Below are 18,149 nucleotides of genomic sequence, written 5' to 3'. Positions count from 1 at the left end.
TCACCCAGCTGGCTGCAAGTGGAGGAGCGGGGAATCAAACCCAGCTCACCAGATTAGAAACCACTGCTCCTAACCACACCACATTGGCTTCATTATATCTAGGACAACTGAAAAATGAGAGGACACTGATTAGGACAATACAATACACTGATGGGGCCAAGGCTAAATCCTCTCATAAGGAATTCTCAACCGTGGAGGCAGAGAACTTTGCAGGTGAGTTTTGGATCAGAGATAGTTATAACGGAGTGGATCCTGCAACAGCAAAAACACTGTTATGTTTTCCCGTCCCCTAGTTCTTCATTTATTCCTAAGGTTGTGTAACCTTTATTTATTCCTAAGGTTGTATAGACTAAAAGCCATGCATATTGGGATGGCTGCAATGGGGAAGGGGAACCAAAGAATCCCTCCTGCTCTTCCATCGGCTGATGGAAGAGAGACACATTGACACTGCAGGCCACCAGCCAGAACCTTACACACACACGCACTTCATCCATGTTGCTTCCCATGCAGCTTGGCTCAGACGCTGGAGCTTGCTCTTCTGCAGCTGCTTGTCCACAGCCTCTCCTTCGTTATTGAACATATGATATAAAATGAGCCTCTTGTGGCGCAGGGTGGTAAGGCAGCAGACATGCTGTCTGAAGCTCTGACCATGACGCTGGGTGTTCGATCCCAGCAGCCGGCTCAAGGTTTGCTCAGCCTTCCATCCTTCCGAGGTCGGTAAAATGAGTACCCAGCTTGCTGGGGGGTAAACGGTAATGACTGGGGAAGGCACTGGCAAGGCCACCCTGTATTGAGTCTGCCATGAAAACGCTTGAGGGCATCACCCCAAGGGTCAGACATGACCCGGTGCTTGCACAGGGGATACCTTTACCTTTATACATTCTGTGGATGCATCGGCAGTAGAGTTGAAACGTGGGGGATCCCGAGAGTGGTATTCGGCTCTTATAGCCTAACCATCATCCAGCTTGTGGTATAGTAGGAATTTGCACTTACCTTTTAAGAAGAAAAAGGAAGTCATGCCCAATATTGCCAGCATCAGAGTACCACAGTGCTCCTTGCAGAGTTACTTCTAGGCAGAATTCTATCAGTGCTTCTTCTGTCCTCATATAGAGCATATCAGTAGTGGCCAGCCCACAGCCATCACGTGGAACTAAGGATTTTAAAAGCTGCCTTCGAGAAGGACATCCAACTGGTCAGGACGGAGCTGGTCTTGTTGCTATAAGAAAGCTGGGCCAAGAGGGGCGGCCTTTTAAATTGCATTATAAAAACATCCCATGGCAGATATCAATGGGCTTCCAAGCAGTAATTTACCACTGACCCATCACTGGTCAGATGTAAATCCCAAATGAAAAAGAAGAGGAGCTGTTTTTTTGGTATCCCCTTCCTGTCTTCTCCCCACAACAGACACCCTGTGAGGCAGGTGGGGCTGAGAGAACTCTGAGAGAACTGACTGGGCCAAGATCACCCAGAAAAAGGGCAATAGCTCAGCAGCAGAGCACACACTTGGTGTGAAAAATCCCAGCCATCTTCAATCGACCAGATCCCTGGATCCTAGTGGGGCAAGATCCCTGCTTGAGACCCTGGAGAGTGGCCGATAGAGTACAGGATGCTGGGCTAGAAAGACCAAATTCGAACACAAGCCAAAGCTCTCTCTCTCTCTCTCTCTCTCACACACACACACACACACACACACACACTACAGGACAAAGTGCTATTTTAAGAACATACTTTATACAAAATAACAAATTCTTATGGAAATAAAATCTACAGATCTCCAAGGGACAAGCTCTTTTTTTTAAAAAAAAAAGATCCTTAAAAAAATTTACCCAACACACAATATTAAAACTAGCTATTGAGGTAACTGTCGCTCTCGGGGGACAAAAGGGAATCAGTAGACCAAGACAAAATATACACAATACAAAAATAAATAGCATTCCCCTTTCCAGTATTGACCAGGAGAATTCGGACCCAGCTCTTCACAGCAGCGAGAGAGAGGAGAGCAAAGGATCCCTGGTGCTGTGCTCCATGCGCAGGGAAAGTGACCAGGGCTTCCAGGAGCAGCGGAAAAGGCAGCGGAGTGAGATACCTGAGCCCCCCGTGGCAGGGCAGGGGGGGGGGAGGTGAACACCTGGGGAGGGAGGCGGTCAATCATCCTCATTATGTATCCAATGCACTCTCCGTACAGTAGTTTCCCACCACTTGCTCAGTCCGCAGTGGCGTGGAGGGCTCCCACCCGCTCCCTTGCAACATCTCATCCGAGGAGAAGTGTACTTGTCCAGCCAAACGCTGCTGTGTGCAGCTCAGAATGTGTTCCAGTTTGTCAATGTGGTTTTCACAGTCGGGGGAGGGGGGGGAGGATGAGAGGTTTCCTGCAGCCGTGAGGGTGTCGCACCGTGGGTCAGAAGATGCTCCGGATGTTGGGAAGACCAGGATCCAGCTTGCAAGGCCTGTCCTCCCCCCCACAAATGCGCCCAATAAAACATCAGCCTTTGCCCTGCAACTGTTCTGCAGTTCTTCTCCGGACGCCTCAAACAGGCCAGTTACATTCTTTACAAACCTAATTACAATTGATACAGTCCCGTTTCCCACCCGCCACCAAATCACCCAGCAAACATTTCGGGAAAGATAAAAATGAGCAGAGCTCCATCGTTTCAATTTAAAACGTGATCTTCTGAGAATCATCTTGGTCGCAAAACAATTATTATTTCCAGAAACAGGAATTTTCTCTTTGTGTTGCCAGTTTTTTTAAAAAAAATTAATTGCTTTTCCTACCCTTCTGGCTGGAAACAGCTGTCTCACACCTGGCTACTTGTAGAAAGCCCAAGGGCCACGTAAACAAATCGGGCAGCAAAGGCCCACAGAGTAGGAGGACAAAGGGCGCAAACACACAGGAGCCGGGAGGAGGGAATCAAGGTACTTCATGACCTCTGCAGCCAACTAGGCGTTGGGCACAATTTCTTACACTGCCTGTGTCTTATGGATTATTGAAAGCCTGCTGCAGATTCCTACAATATATTGCTTATTCACCTCTGGAGAACTAGGAGAAAGCACCAGTTTTATTGCTAATAATTCTGTTAGGCAGTAGTCTGTACTGAACTGATTTGTTTTGAAAAACAGCAGCATTGCCGCATTTACACAGCATTATTGCTGCATTTACACTTGTTGCACCTTAGGGTAGAGTCAGCACCTTAACACTGGGACATCCACCTCTAGTATTTGTGAAGCCAACAGTTGGTGGGAGGAGATTCTTGGCTCTATAGTGACACCTTGTGGCCAGGTAAGGTCACTGCTAAATTCAAAGGACTGCTCCCACGGGACTCTTTACTCGCCTATATTTCAGAGGGTTCACGTAAACAGGGCTAAATGGATCCTAATGATCTCTGGCCGCAGAAACCTTGCAGCTATTCCTCAGTTCATGCCAATGCCCTAATAAGCACCTAGTATGCGGTCAAAGTAAAATACGTACTTAATGACGACCACTTGGCCATTTAAAATCCTATTGAAACCATGCCAGAAAACACAAGACCAGGGCCAGCTGAGTGCATCTAGCAGTAATTGTATCCCAGATTCTCCCTGTTCACGGTTGCTAATATTCTCCCACGGTATTACTCATCCTTCCTGAACACTTGTCAATGAACATCCATCTAATTGCAAGCGACTCTTCCGACATGCGCTTACGAGGAGGAACCTCTTCACTTCTTCATGGGTGGTTAGTGCTGTTTCTGTGCCCTGGCCTGAACCTCCATCCCTGGGGCATACAAACTTTGGCTCCTCGTTCATAATCATTGACTGCCCCCACCAAATCCTCCAACCTGCAATTTGCTGTGCTTGGGAGGTGTACAGAAACAGTAAAAAGTCATGGCCTCTTTGGTGCCCCTGTGAAACAAGAATATCTGCAAGAATATCTGCAAGAACATGAAAAAGGGGTGGCTTGTTCACAATGCATTAATGTTGGGCCTCAGGGGCACCCAGAGGTTGCTGCCAACAAAATCCTAAGTAGCCCCAAGGGAAAGGAGGAAGGAGGGGCTTCTTCATGAGCTTGGCAGGAGGAGGAGGGCTCACATGCACTGGACTGGAGCTTCCCAAAATCTTGCTGCTTCCTAATGTCTCGGATGTCCAGCACAAGAGAAGTGATAAGGTTCCTGCCTGTTTCTCACTTTGTATCTAACCACAAAAAACAGTGTTCATTCTTGTAACAATGCTTGCTGTCAGTCCCTTACAGCACAACCATCTTTGGGGTTCTAGTTTTGATTTCGTTCCAATGATCTACCCCTACCTGCTTGCAACGGATTACTCCAACAAGGTCTCATCACAGCAAAGGTGGGCCTGATTTCGATGGGATGCTAATGGGAGAAGAGAACTTGGCCTGTGAGGTTTTTCACCTGCATATCTCAAGTAAATTGGGGGGGGGGGCTCATATATGAAGCAGCCAGGTGTGCTTTGCAGGCCACTACAATTACCCGCACAGGCCGTGAACCTCTGGCATGCTATCTAAGCACGCACAGATGCTTTACATGGGTGGGAGCCCCGTTTACATGACAAACGAATGCAAAGGCCCAGAAGGAAGTGCCTTTGTCCCACAGCATCATCTATAAGTCAGGCCTTAAATGAGAGTATGGGAAAAATTAATGTCACAACCAAACCGTATTTTATCAGTAAAGAAAGCATTCGTGCTCTCCGTCATACAGTGAAGCTCTTTTCTACGTATTACACAGAGTGGCTGATGTAGTCAGTAAACAGTGGCTTGAAGTTACTTAGAATAATATACTACTGCAATTCATTGTTATCAAGAGGGCAAACTGATCCACCCTCTCAGCAACTCTTTCTAGACCTACATTCCTGCACAGGTGGAAAACACACATCCTCCTGTGAGCACAACCGCCTGTCATGGATCTGTATGGCAGGAGCGCAGGCTGTGTTGAAACAGCCTTGCGGAAGGAATAGCAGTTCAAGATAGAGCAAGCCTGGCCGTTGGGAAAGGAAGAACGGACAGGGAGCTGAGTCTCCCAAGGGGAAACGTTTGAATACGAACATTCACATTGGGGGGGAAGCCCTTAATCAGAGGTCTGCCAGTTTATCAGAAAACGCCATGCTGAAATAAAGTCAAAGCCAACTAAGACTCTTCTCACTGAGAAAAGAACAGGGCTGTCAGTAGAAGACTTCAGTTCTTTCTCCCCCCCCCCCAATAAAAACAAAGATTTGCTTGTTTTTTTTGCTTCTAGAACAAGGCTGAGTACCTCTAGTCTCTGCTTCACAGAGGAAGAATTTGACTAACGTTTAGGTAGCTGCAACACTGCCCAAACTCTGCCCCAAAGAAGGCTGCACAGGAATGTAACTGAAGAGAGAAAATACCAAGAACCCTCCACAGCATTTACTGAAACACCAGCTACTGAATGTGCCAGACAGAGAGAACCAGTTTCTCCTTGCTCCGATACAGCAACACAGCTCTGATCTAGAAAGACACTCAGGCCCATAAAAGGGGAAAACAGTTTTCACTAGGAGATGTGCTGATGGCATATCACTAAAATCTTGCTGCTTTACTGCTGTAAGAAGTATTTTACATGAGCCAGCGCTGTAGCAATACCCACTGGCAGCAATAACTGTTCTGCTAGAGCATCACAGACCGCTGGTGTCAAGAGACCGCCAGGGATAAAACTATTTATGCAGCTAAGAGATTTAATTACCGCTGTTGGCAATTGCTGACAATTGGCAGTGGGTGTCTTTGTTTAAAACTTCTACTAGTCTCCGGCAATTTTCATGGCAGAGAACACCTCCCCCCCCCCCCCCCCCGGCTCAGTGTTTACATGATTAACATTTCACCACTCGGGCTTTCCCCTTAGTTCTCGGGCTTTCCCCTTAGTTCTCGGTGCTACTAATTTGGTCCTGGGGGCAAAGAGGACAGAATGTTTTCTCTCTTGCTGATTGGAAGGGGAAAGCCAGAAGGGCGGGGCGGGGTGGGGAGGTCCTTTCTGCACAGAGAGGCAGACTTCCTACAGGCTAGAGCGGCACCACCTCTGTTTTCTAGATACAGATGGGGAGAAGCAGGAAGATCACTGCTTCCGATGGCACCTTTGTTACTGTAAGCACGAGTTTCAAAAGCCCAGCCAGGAGAAAAGCACTCAAAGAGCTCGCGCGCCAAAGTTCAACCACTGATGCGGTAACTGTAAGCAGGAACTAGGAAATAGCATGTGCTTCCATCAATGAAAAACAGTCTATCTCAACACCTGCCCAGTGGCCACTCCCACATTTACAGGTAACTTGAGGCCAAACAGACACATGTTTCTGATGACTCAGTCTTTCCTTAACAGGCAAATAGCAGCAGCAGCTGTCGCAGGCAAGAACCTGCTTCCTGGTTTGGACCAAACGGGGTCTTCGCTTTCAAAGTATTTCCTGCAATGAAGTGCTTAATCTCTGTGGCAGCACAGGACTTCCTGCTTCGCAGACTGGGATGGCGGAAAGTCTGGTATCTCCTCCCCCAAGTGAGAACACATTTGATACAAGGAATGGCAATATTTCTCTAGTGCGGCATGCAAGGCCATTGGACAAAAGCCAGGAGGAAGAAATGGAGGGGAAGAGCAGGACCACCACAGGGCCCTCTAGTGTTATTTTAAAAACACAGGTGGGACTCCCGTGGGCCTTCCAGCAAATTAATACGGCTGTGAAATTGCAGGCTGTTGCTCTGGAATAAACTTCTGAGAAATTGCCAAAACTACTAATATCGGAGGGGGGGGGGAGAATGCATGCGTATTTTGTACAGAGGACATTCTTTAATATTATTTCAAACCTGTTTCTTTCCATACCTGCCCAGGTAAAAATCATGTCCATAGTGGACATAAGGACAGCATATAACACAGGAATGCTACCTATCCAAGCTGCACTTGTTTAATAGTACTAGCCAGTAGACATGTTAACTGCAGGCCTGATCACTTTTTACTTGGGTCCTGCTGTTGGCCAAACAGTGAAGCTGGGGAGCAGAGTTTGGGCTCAGGCCCTCACACGCTGCTTCCCCCATTCCTGGCACTGCAGGCAGAACTGAACAGAGAATCGCAAACAAGCCCAGGACCTTCCCCATCCAATTAATTTCTACTTACAACGAGAAGAGCTGGGGAGGAAAAGGGAGAAGTAACACTCTGAACTTAGGCTATTCCTAACCTCACCGCAGATGTAAATTAAGCAGCAAGTGAATATTATAGTATCAGAATAGCACAAGAGAGGCGTGTTTGGGAAAGGTGTTCAGTGCTCCTACCGAATGTGTATCCAGGTTTGTCTGGAACCACAGACTGACTTAATCCAAGCAATGTGATTCCCCCTTTCTAGTTAACTTCAAGAAGACCTGCCAAAACATGTAACATCATCCCCAGCTGATTCAGCATAGACAATACGGTGGGCAAATATTGCTTTTGCAATGCTATCAAAATTTAAAGTCATGATCCCTACTAGGAAAGGCTAGAACAGAATCCCAGTTTTCTGAGCTGTCAGATGGAAATATACAGTATGCATTAATCTCTCATTTTCCTTTTCCTCTTTCTTAACATACTTGCTTGACTTGTTGGCGAGATGAAATGTTATCTCCTGCTCCAAAAGCCTCCCTTCATCCTACCCACACCAGACAGGATCCTTCTCCCTAAACATCAGCCATGTCTGCCTTGTTTTCATAGGAACATAAGAAACAAATTACACCAGGAACAATTAGCTCAACATTCTTATGCTTTTTCTCTTAGGCTGGTTTTTCTCTTTAGGCTGGTAGTTGGAATTCCATGAGAATGTCTCCTGTCCCAACATGCAAGCTATACTGGTTTCAGTTTTTTTCTTTTTTTAAGTATGTGGGGTGGGGAGAATGAAGGAAGAATACCACACTCAAAGTGACACCTGCTGCAATCCCACAGGGTTCCCAGAAATTTCTGATTTCCTTGTTCCTATGTTGGCCGGGAACGGTAGTGCATGCGACGTATGAACAGGAGAGGAGAGCATCATGGTAATTCCTGAGCAATTTCTGTGATCAGTTACCAGACAGTGTCCCAGACCCAAACTACAAACGGGTGTGTGTGCAGATTTTCAGAAGTCCCAAAGCGTCTCCATTGTCCCCCCCATTCACTCTCTCTCAAATGGTTTCAGGGCGCCATGATTGTAAACAGTCCAGGATCATCCCAGTGCTTTGCTTGCTACATTCTGGGCCTCCCCCTCCCCTGATAACGTACAATACATTCACCAACAAAAAAGGCAACAGGTTAAAAAAATTCTGTAAACTGGATTCCGCTCCAAACACATATAGTAATACAAGTACTATCCACAGTCTCCTGTTTTTTTTTTCACCCTGAAAAATATACCTGAGTTTTAGCAGTTTATGAAAGTTTCAAGTCCCTCACACAGAGCCCTTTAAAAACCCTGAATGAAGCCGAAGTCTCTGGTCAGAAACAAGTCACTCGTCTGAGATGCTCTCTCTGTGTCACTGTGAATGGCCACGTTTGTCTCTGGCCCAGGACAATTCCACGTTAACAGTGAGCCGCCAAAGCTCCAGGCTCCACCAGACTCTTGAGGCTACATGCTGCTGGGGAAGGAAGGGAGGGTAGGAAGGATGTCCCTCTTTGCCCTTATCTAGTTGCATGTGGCTCTTGTCTCCTTTGAATTCTTCCATCCGTGGACTAGCTCTGGGAAAAGAGAAAGGGAGGGGAAAGGGCGTCTGTTATTTATCTCAAAAGGCATTTTCATAAAGAGAAAGCACAAAGAGGCCAACAAAAGCCCATGCTGAACAAAGAAACAATGTCATTCACTTTGAACGTTAAACATATAACAGCTAGTTGACCAGCCTTGGACAGAAATTATTTCTTCTTTCCCTGGAACGGTTCGTCAAACAGTCAATTTGCATTTACTAAGAGCAATTGCTTGGTAGAGTGGGTAACAACAGGTTTACTCAGCTGCCGCCTACATTTTAAGTCTTGCCTTAGTCCTGAATTCTGTTCTTTACAGGCACTTACTTGATCCAGTGGCAATGCTGATGGTTTTTGTGGTGGTCGTTCTTCTCGGGGTAGGGTAGCTGGAGGCACCTTTGGGAATGGGGATTGGGGCTGGTGCATGTGCATTCTGGAATCACACACAACAGAGAAAGTTACTTCAGCAACCAAGTACCTTTTAATGAATACATGCACAGCCCAACATTCTTGCACTGACACCCCCCTATTTGGTGCAGATGGATAAATTCTATGCTTGGTCATTGCTTATATAGTATTCATATGGTCATGCTTTCTTCCTCTTGACTATGCTGAGCATCAACAATCTTTTCCATATGAGAGGTATTTTCTGGTAAATGCAGGGACAGGGGAATAAAAGCGGATAAAACTAACTAATTTACCATTGTAAGCAAACTTTAGCCTCTCTCAGCCCCACCGCCCTCACAGGGTGCCTGTTGTGGGGAGAGGAAAGGGAAGGCAATTGTAAGCCACTTTGAGACTCCTTTGGGTAGAGAAAAGCGACATATGAGAATCAAACTCTTCTTCTTCAACTCTTAACTTACTGAAGTAATTGAACAGTCTCCCCGCCGCCCAAGCCATGCAAACAAGAAACTTCACGGATGAAGTTCCTCAAAATGAAACAATGACTATGTATTATAGCAAGCGATTCATCAGATCTGCTTTTCCTGCCCCTATAAGGTTACTGTGAAGCTCTGCCACAGATGGTACTAGTCTGACATCATTATAGGCAACTCTCTGGATTCTCATCTTTGTGATCACCATTGAGCATTGCCCACCACCCTGTCCCATGGAGAACCGTCTTACCCTGGTGGTCTATACAGATCTGGGGACAGTCCCCCCATGCCACTTCCACGTCCCGTCTGCTCCATCATTAAGGCCTGAAAGTGTCCCACGTTTTCCTCTTGGCAGCGGTACAGAGGTCCGTCGTGAGCAAGACCGTTTACTTGATTGGCCGCCGGGCGGTTGGACAAGTGAGCATTCACTGGTGATCCGTAAGCCCGAGGCTGGAAGTGACCGACCGGATGCCGCGATGCATAAGGAGGCCCCGCCTGCAACATGACGCTGTGGGGCGGGAAAGCGGATGGGCCGAATCCAATCCCAGACCTCATGGGGGGAGTGGGAGAGCCATAGAGATACTCTCCCGTGGCCACTGTTCTCTGTCTCTTGGCAGCCGCGTTATGGTTGTCCAAATCCAGAAACTCTTTGGGACTCTCCGGCCTCTCCTGGGACTCCTCTGGCTTCTCAGCCTCTGGGGGCAGCTCTGGGCCACTGCTTGGAACCTCTTTGGAGCTGGCCATATCCATTCGGTTTGGGGAAGACAAAGCGGCGCTGACCACCTCACAGCCCTGCATGCCACCGCCTATGGCCCCTCTGTCAGAGAAAGGGGGCCTGGCCAGAGGTGGCTGGGTAGGCGGATGGCCAGTCGGACTGGACTGGGGAGGGAAAGGTCTCTGCCACTCGGAGTAACCCTGTGGGCAAGCGTAATAAGGAGGCTGCTGGTAGTGGTGATAGGAAGGCGGGGGCTGAGGCTGGTACGGATAGGGCACTCCCTGGTGAGGACGATAGCGAGGGAAGACGCCGGGGGAGCTGTTATTGGGCTGAAAGCCCCGAGGAGGAAAATGTTGAGCGTGGGACACGGGTGGGGGCTTTCCTCCCATCATAGGATTGAACCCCTGCAGTCCTGAATTGATGTGGTAACGCGTAGCTGAATTTGGATACTCCAAACTGTGCATGTAGAGAGGGCCAAACTGGGCAGTGCCACCTCCCCCTGGATTGCCGTCCAGACCAGCAGGAGCACCAGTACTCTGTCCCATGCAAGGCACCGTTGCTTCCAGCAGGTTTTTCCCCCCAACGCAATGGGGCTTCTCCAAGAAATTAGCAGGTACTGCTTTCCCTTCCGATACACTGGATGGCCCTTCGGCCACTGAGGCACCTTTCTGGGGTGCAGACCCTCTTTCTGATGCTGTTGAAATGTCCCTGGAACACCCCTGGGCCTCTGGGCTAATGTAGCTCCCCTCCGCTGACCACGTGCTCTTGTTCTGCATTGCTTTTGGGTCATTCTTCGTTCCAGAATCATTTCCGTCCCCTTCTTGCGCCACGCTCGGTCTGGAAAAATCTGTTTGCAAAGGGGACTTGGAATGAGGTAGCAGCTTGGGATATGTCCCTTCTGGAAGGCCAACACACGGAGTTTTCTCTTCCACTCCTGATGGAGGGTCCACTGTGCAAATGGAAGACAAACCAGACGGCTTTTGTTTAGTCACACATGGGGAAAACAAACAGTTCCAAGTCCTGTTCATCACAGAAACTCACAACCCTGCCACCCCCCCCCCCAAAGTTATATTAAGAAAGGCTTTCTCAACCAGGGTTTCATGAAACCATGAGGTTTCTTGATGGCCCTGGAAGGATTTCCCGAATTGGGGGGGGGGGGGGGGGAGTTAATTAATTTTTAATATATATTTTAATGCATTTAAAAAATTTTTTTAATGCATTTTAAAAATATTTAAACATTTATCAGGTGATATGACCATATATGGTCATAATGACAACCTCCTCTCCCCCCCTGCCCAAAATGGCCGACAGTGGGCCTGGAGGGGGCGGGAAGGGGCCCAGATGGGTGTGTAAAGAGTTATGCTTCCCAACCAATTCTGCATGATTGCGCCATTTCTGGAGTTTCGCAAAGCCTGAAGAATGTTTCAGGGGTTTCTCAATGGTACAGAAGTTGAAAAAGGCTGTATTTAAGACTTCACATCTCCTTTTTTGAGTAATCGATTTAAGATCTCATTTCCTGCTTTTTAAAGTGCTTCTCTAGAATGCCAGGAATCCAATACTAAGGCCCAGTGTACAGATACAATATAAAAAAAAATTTATGGACAGGGGGAATGTGCCCATGCTCACATGACGTATGGTTAACAATGGTTAAACACATCACTGAACCAGGGGGAAAAGGCACAGGGGAAGGTTATAAGAGGGCAGGCAGGGGAGGAAATATATGGTCCCTCAGCTCTGAGTTCCAGTTCCTAAACCCTAGTTCACACTGTGTTTGCACCAGGCATCTGGGACCCCCATTAACAGTTAATTTCACAAGCTACAGTTACGAATGGAGTGGGATAGATGAATGGAGCAGGAATTTCAAAAGTTAGCAGGATGTACTAGAGTCCCATCAAAATGGGAGTTGAAACAGCTTTGGCTGAAGCAATCTTTATGCACACTTTGTACGCCAAAGCAGTGGTATTCTTGTGATGTACATCTAAACAAGGATTTAGGAAGTGGCTCAAGGCAAGAATCCTATCATCAGCTGCCTTCAAGCATTAAATATGCATTTTCCTTTTCCTTCTATCCTCACCACCTCCTTAGGCAGCCTATTCCACTGCTGAACTACTCTGACTGTGACACACAGTATGACATCAGGAAGGGCCCCTGCCCTTCCTCTCCAACTTCCTACCTTCTGAAGACTGATATAATACCAATGACAGAATTTCTCTAGCCTGCGTGGCCAGAATCAGCATTCTATTAGCTAAATGTATTGCTCTTTTATATCTACTTTGTACAAGTTTTGCTGTTGTATTCAGGGATGGGCAGCCAATAAATCTAAACAAAAACAAAAACAACAACAAGGGGGTACTGTTATGGACCAGCCAGCTCCAGCAGAGCCCAGTGATGCAGAGGATTCCTCTGAGGCAGCCACAAGACCTGGCCCAGACCCACAGCCAGTAAGAGAGACACTGCAGGAGGAGACATAGCCTAGACATAGATCTGCAGGCAGGTACCAGCACAGTGGCCCCTCAGCACTGAGTTGGCAATAGAAAGTCATCTGCTGGTCAGTTCACCTCCTCTCTGCCACTAGAGCCTTGGGAATGTCATAGGAAGAAGATGAGGGAAGTGTAAGACTGAAGGTACAGTGCCCGACTAGCAGCACAGCACAGCACAGCACTGGCTCCACATCGACTATGAGGACGAGTTGTTTGCAGGAGCAGGGCTCAGGTGCTTAGTGTGATGTTTAAAAACAACAAACTTAACTACGCATCTGTTAGTTATTGACCTTGCAGCCTGTACTTTGGACTGGTTTCCTCATCTTTGACCCCTGTGCTCTAGAACTCTGCTCCTGGATTTCCCCTCGGACCTGTAGCCATAAGTTTTGCCTAACGCACGCTGTGGAAAGGTACTTTGACAAACTCTGTTGGCTAGAAAGTACCTCTCTCTGTCTACAGTGCGTGTGCAACCAGGACAGGTATGATTCATAGTCATGCCTAAGCAGAGCTTCCAGTCTGAAATGACATGCATAGGCCTGACTGTGACCAGAACAATCTCCTAGTACATAGTTTCAGATCCATCTCTTTCTCTGCTACCTTAAAGGTACCAAATAAAATCCATTATTTGAGGCAGTCAAGCCCATCTTGCCCATTGTAGGGCCACCTCATTTCACACATACCATAGATGTGTATTATGATCATGGTAAATCAAAATCTATACATGGTAAAATGGCTCAAGTGATTGTGGGAAATGTCAAGCAAAGTACGAATGAACTGTGGTTCCTGACAGAACCAAAACAGTTCCGCAGGGCCTGCAAAAGGGAGCTCCTCCACCGGGCATTTGGTTGAGGTCGACCTGTCCATCGCTTCCCATTGGCCCCCAAGCCCTCCCCTCCTACCATGACTGTAAATAAATCCACCCAACCCCTGGGTCTCAGTACGAGTTGAGCTAAGGCTCTTGCAGTTGCAGTTTCACCTTCCTTTAATGTCATTGTTGTTATTGTTATTATGTAAATGTTATCGTTGTTGTTACCACCTTACTGTTACTTGAATGATGCTACCTGTACTATTTTGTTGTTTCCTGTGAACCGCCCTGAGCCTTCGGGGAGGGCGGTACAGAAATACAATAAATAAATAAAATAATAAATAAATAAACTAAACTGGACCTAAATGAGTCACTCAGCTTACATAGCAGTCATGTTTTTGCCTTAACAAAGCAAGGACATACATTACCTCTGTTGTTCTCGGGATCCATTGTCCGGCTGCCATCCTGAGAGTTCCCGTTCCCTAAAGTTGGCTTTGGAGGCTGAACGTTGGCAGACGCCACTCGGGCCAGCTGTGGGAAGGGTCCAGGCAAGTGTGGCGGAGGAGGCTGGCGGGGATGGTAAGGCACACCAGGCGGGCATACCCGGGAGGACAGCTGCTGCATGGCAATCATTTCTGGACTGTCCATCATGGAATCCCCACCCTGGCCTCCTCTCTGCACTTGAGGGGGAGGCCCAAACAAGGAGGCTGGTAGCTGCTGCTGCAATCTCTGACCAGGGGCTTTTCCTGGCTGCCGGATATATCCTGAGGGCGGGACTCCATGAGGTAGGAAATTGGATTGCTCAGTCCACTGATTGGGTGGCAGGGGCGGCCTCAGAGCCCGAGGGTCCATCATGTGACTCAGAGCACGAGGCGGCAAAGGGTGACGCGGGCCCATGGGAAGCTTCTTGTCCACCCCCAGGGGCATCTGGTTTGAGGCCTCGTGGCTTCCATTCCACACAGCTGGATGTGCTCGGTTTAGGTACTTAAAAGGTCTGTACATATGGCTGGGAGGAAGCTCTGAGGTCTCTGGTTGTCTCATAGGAGGTTCATTGTGCCGAGGAGAAAGAAATCCTTGCTGGAACTGTGCAGGGGAGTACATGCTGGCGTCTGTGGGAGGGCCACTCATCCGGCCAAGCTGCAGGGATCCGGGCTGTGGTCCCATTGTGGAGACAGGCATTGGCCCTGCACACACCTGCTTTTCTGGAGTGGGAAGCCGATGCCCTCTGGGATCATTCAGTCCAACGGTAGGCTGAAGAAAGAAACGGAGGCAAAGAAGGTAGGGTCTTATTTACATTACTGCAAAGGACAAAATTACAGAATGGGGAAATAGTGCTGCAAGAACCTAGAATCAGCTGACGCTGAACCATCTCCCAATAGGAAAGAACAGATTACAATTATGTGCGCTTGAGAATGTCTTCAGTAATACGTACTGCATGAATGTTATACATTGAGGAGTATCTCAGATCTCTGCACTAAAACTTTTAAGAATATTTCTAATCCTAGTAGGTGTTTTTGACCTGAAGTCGAGGTTGGTTTGCTGGAGCCACTGAATCAGAGGTTCTCGAGTTTTCTCCCTCAGGGCAGATGAAGTCGAGGGGTGGGAATGTGCCTTTATACAGGCTGGCATGGTTATTTAGGCTGGCAACTGACCAAAGCCATTGAATAGAACCACTGTGTCCGGGGTTCTGTGCACCACACCTCAGCATGGAGAGGGAATGGTCATTTACCAGTTGGCTGATCGTGAGGTAAATCGAGAAACATTTCTTTTTAAACACAGTTCATTTTTTCTTCCGAATCAGTATTAATGGGGGAAAAGGGAGAGGGGCAATTTTGCGAGAAAAAAGTTCCCTCAGTGGAGATCCTCCCCCTGTGGCAGCCAAAGGAGATCGGGAGCACCCCTTCTCCTGGCCATGTTATTGTTTGGGTGGGAAGATACCAGAGGGAGGAGGAACACTCCCAGTCTATTAGAAAGCTTTGGAAATCTTTTCTGTGGCTTGCCTGCAACTGTGCAGTCCCATGTGGGGCTGCACAGAAGCCACAAAGATGAACAGGACTTCCTCAACCATTGCATATAGGTGGTGGGGGGGGGGGTTAGTTGCTAAGAAGGGCTAGTTAAGAGTCAAGATGCATAAATAACTGGCCAATTATAGCTAGGATTGGATTATTGCAGCTGTTAAGAACTGTGAATTGTAGTAAATTAGCACCATAATACTAGACTTAACCAGCAGATGTGGGAAATAGGTTTGAGTCCAGTGGCACCTTCAAGACTAACAAAATTCAATTCAGGGAATACGCAAGAATTAGCATGCGTATATGCACACTTCTTCAGAAATACTGATAGATTTCCCTAAGCGTTACATATAGGTGGGGAGGGGTCATTAGTAGCCCTAATTAGAGTAAAGATGCATAAGTAACTGAGCAATAAATACAGCTCAGATTGTTTTACTGGCCTGTTTTCCTCACACCAGACAAAATCTTTATCATACTTATCAGGTGTGTGGGGGGAAATGAAAATTAATGGCCGGACACACACCCAAAGACCTGCAGGCACAGAACTTAAAATAAAACCATAAATGTTGTTATTCGTCCTTAAGCAAGTGGGCCTCCTTACTTGTGGTTCACTTGTCATCCTTCCAGAAACAGTTGGCGTTTCATTCCAGAGCATGTTTCTTACCTGCATGACAAAGTGCTGGTGCTGCTGACTTGGCTCTCCAGGGTGTGGTTCTGGTACTCGTGGCGATCCATATGGTTTTGCAGGATCAGACCCATGCAGAGAGCCAAACGGTCCTGGCACTGCTGGTCTCTGGACAGGAGAACAGATATCATATATGAGGCTTGGTAGGAAACAGAACTTTTCAATCTGCTACATGGCACCTGTTTTTACTTTAAAAAATAAACATATCTAGCTGCTCCTCAACCTTTCCAGTTGTTTCTCTCTTAAAACATATTGCAAGGGCTCGATCCAGGTATAATGAACACCTGTGGCTGCCAGCTGAAGAACAGCACTCACGAGAAGCTGATAATGTTTACCATCAGCAGAACCAGCAGTTAGCCACCAGCTGCTCTGCCACTTTCCTGAAATGGGGCAGGTGTCACACTGGAAACAATGCTCAGAAGAGCCACAGGCAACATGTCATGGAGCCAGATCTGACTTCCAAGCCACAGATTGATCAATGATCTAGTGCAGGGGTGGTCAAACTGTGGCTCTCCAGATGTCCATGGACTACAATTCCCATGAGCCCCTGCCAGCATGTAAGCTTAAGAGGCTTGGCCTTTCTGGCAGACGGGTGGCCTAAATGAGCTTTCTATCACTTTCAAAATCTGACATTAATGTCTTTGGAATACTATGGACCAATGGAGTTTTTATTGGTTATATTAAAATGGTGTCAAAGGAAGGAATTTGATTTAGTTTGGAAAAATGTTACAGAATACAAGAAAAAAATCTTTAAATAGCAATGTTTGGGAGTTAGTTATGTAAATATGTTAGTTTGTGTATTTAGTTAATCATATTGTGTTTGTTTTGTGGTTGTTAACTGGTTTTTCGTTTTTCTTTTTTCCACACAGTACCCTTGAGGTCACTGTTATTTTATACTTTCTATGTCTATTAAAATAAAATTTTAAAAAATGGTGTTTAAACTGAATAGTTTCAGAGGATTTTTTCTTCCAACAAGTGCATTTATTTTTTTCTAAGTGTGATGTGAACTCCAGCAAGAAGATAATAATGAGGGAAGGAAACAAAGATTATTATTGTTGTTGCTGTTGTTGTTATTATTATTAGATCTGTTATTATTATTACAACATCAAGTAGGGTATAACAAAGGAAAGAGGGGCTTGAATGTCTTGTCAATACTGTTGGGATTTGGATGCAATTTCTGCCATCATGTTTTTCCCCCCATATTGACCCAGTAGACCAGTATTTACCATCTGCCCAGGATGAGATACGTGGCTGGGCATTCCACCATAGTGGTGTGACTGCAGGAAGCCTCGGCCGTTGGAAGAGGCCCCCTCCCCTGCGGGTGGCATCGAACTACTACTTGGATCATCCACAGAGGAGGACAAGGAGGAAGATGAAGAACTGGGGACTCGATGTTTCGCCCTGTGAGGCGGAAGTTTCCCCCCATTCTGCAGAAGCTGCTGTCTCCTGCCAGGCCCTTCGGAGTCCTTGGATCGTGTCCAAACACTGGAGCGTATGGTCCGACGGCTTCTTTTCTCCCGCTTCCCATCTTCTCTGATCCAGAACTCGTCATCTGTGTCTCCATCTTCTCCAGGGAAGTGCTTCATCATTGCCCGGTGAAAACATCTTTCCAAGTTGTAAGCCATTTTAGTGTATTCTGTGTTTAAAGAACAACATTGAGAGAAATGGGTTTCCTAGGCCTCAGGCATTTTGAACATCCATACCTTTTCTTCTGTTTGGGCCTACATTCAAATACCAGACTCTGCTTACTGTTAGAGGATTATTTTTTGCTTAAAATCAAGATGCGTGGCCAGCTGACATCACTTCTGGGGCTCCTCAAAAAAAGCTGACATCACTTCCGGGGCTACTCTATGGTCAAAAGGTTGAGAGAGGCTAGACTAGAGGGATCATCGGTCTGATCAAGTGGGCTCCTCTCATATTTTTCTGATC

At 47.0% G+C, this 18,149-nt stretch overlaps 1 protein-coding gene across 1 annotated transcript in view; it reads right to left on the bottom strand.

Moving 5' to 3' along the window:
* Window positions 1-1,712: 1,712 nt before the first annotated feature.
* The window catches only part of CECR2 (CECR2 histone acetyl-lysine reader), a 96,757-nt gene continuing 80,320 nt past the window's right edge, over window positions 1,713-18,149 (bottom strand). The window contains exons 14-19 of the mRNA XM_077340081.1: window positions 17,447-17,856; window positions 16,200-16,328; window positions 13,952-14,774; window positions 9,774-11,187; window positions 8,976-9,081; window positions 1,713-8,648 (exon numbers count right to left, since the gene is read on the bottom strand). Of these exons, the coding sequence (XP_077196196.1) occupies window positions 8,643-8,648; window positions 8,976-9,081; window positions 9,774-11,187; window positions 13,952-14,774; window positions 16,200-16,328; window positions 17,447-17,856 (2,888 nt within the window). The 3' untranslated portion in view covers window positions 1,713-8,642. The remainder of the gene's footprint in view (window positions 8,649-8,975; window positions 9,082-9,773; window positions 11,188-13,951; window positions 14,775-16,199; window positions 16,329-17,446; window positions 17,857-18,149) is intronic.

This window comes from Paroedura picta, chromosome 5 (genome assembly GCF_049243985.1).
Source record: "Paroedura picta isolate Pp20150507F chromosome 5, Ppicta_v3.0, whole genome shotgun sequence".
Classification (NCBI taxonomy): Eukaryota; Metazoa; Chordata; class Lepidosauria; order Squamata; family Gekkonidae; genus Paroedura; species Paroedura picta.
Note: the sequence above shows the minus strand (reverse complement) of the source record. Positions and strands in the feature narration are given on the sequence as shown.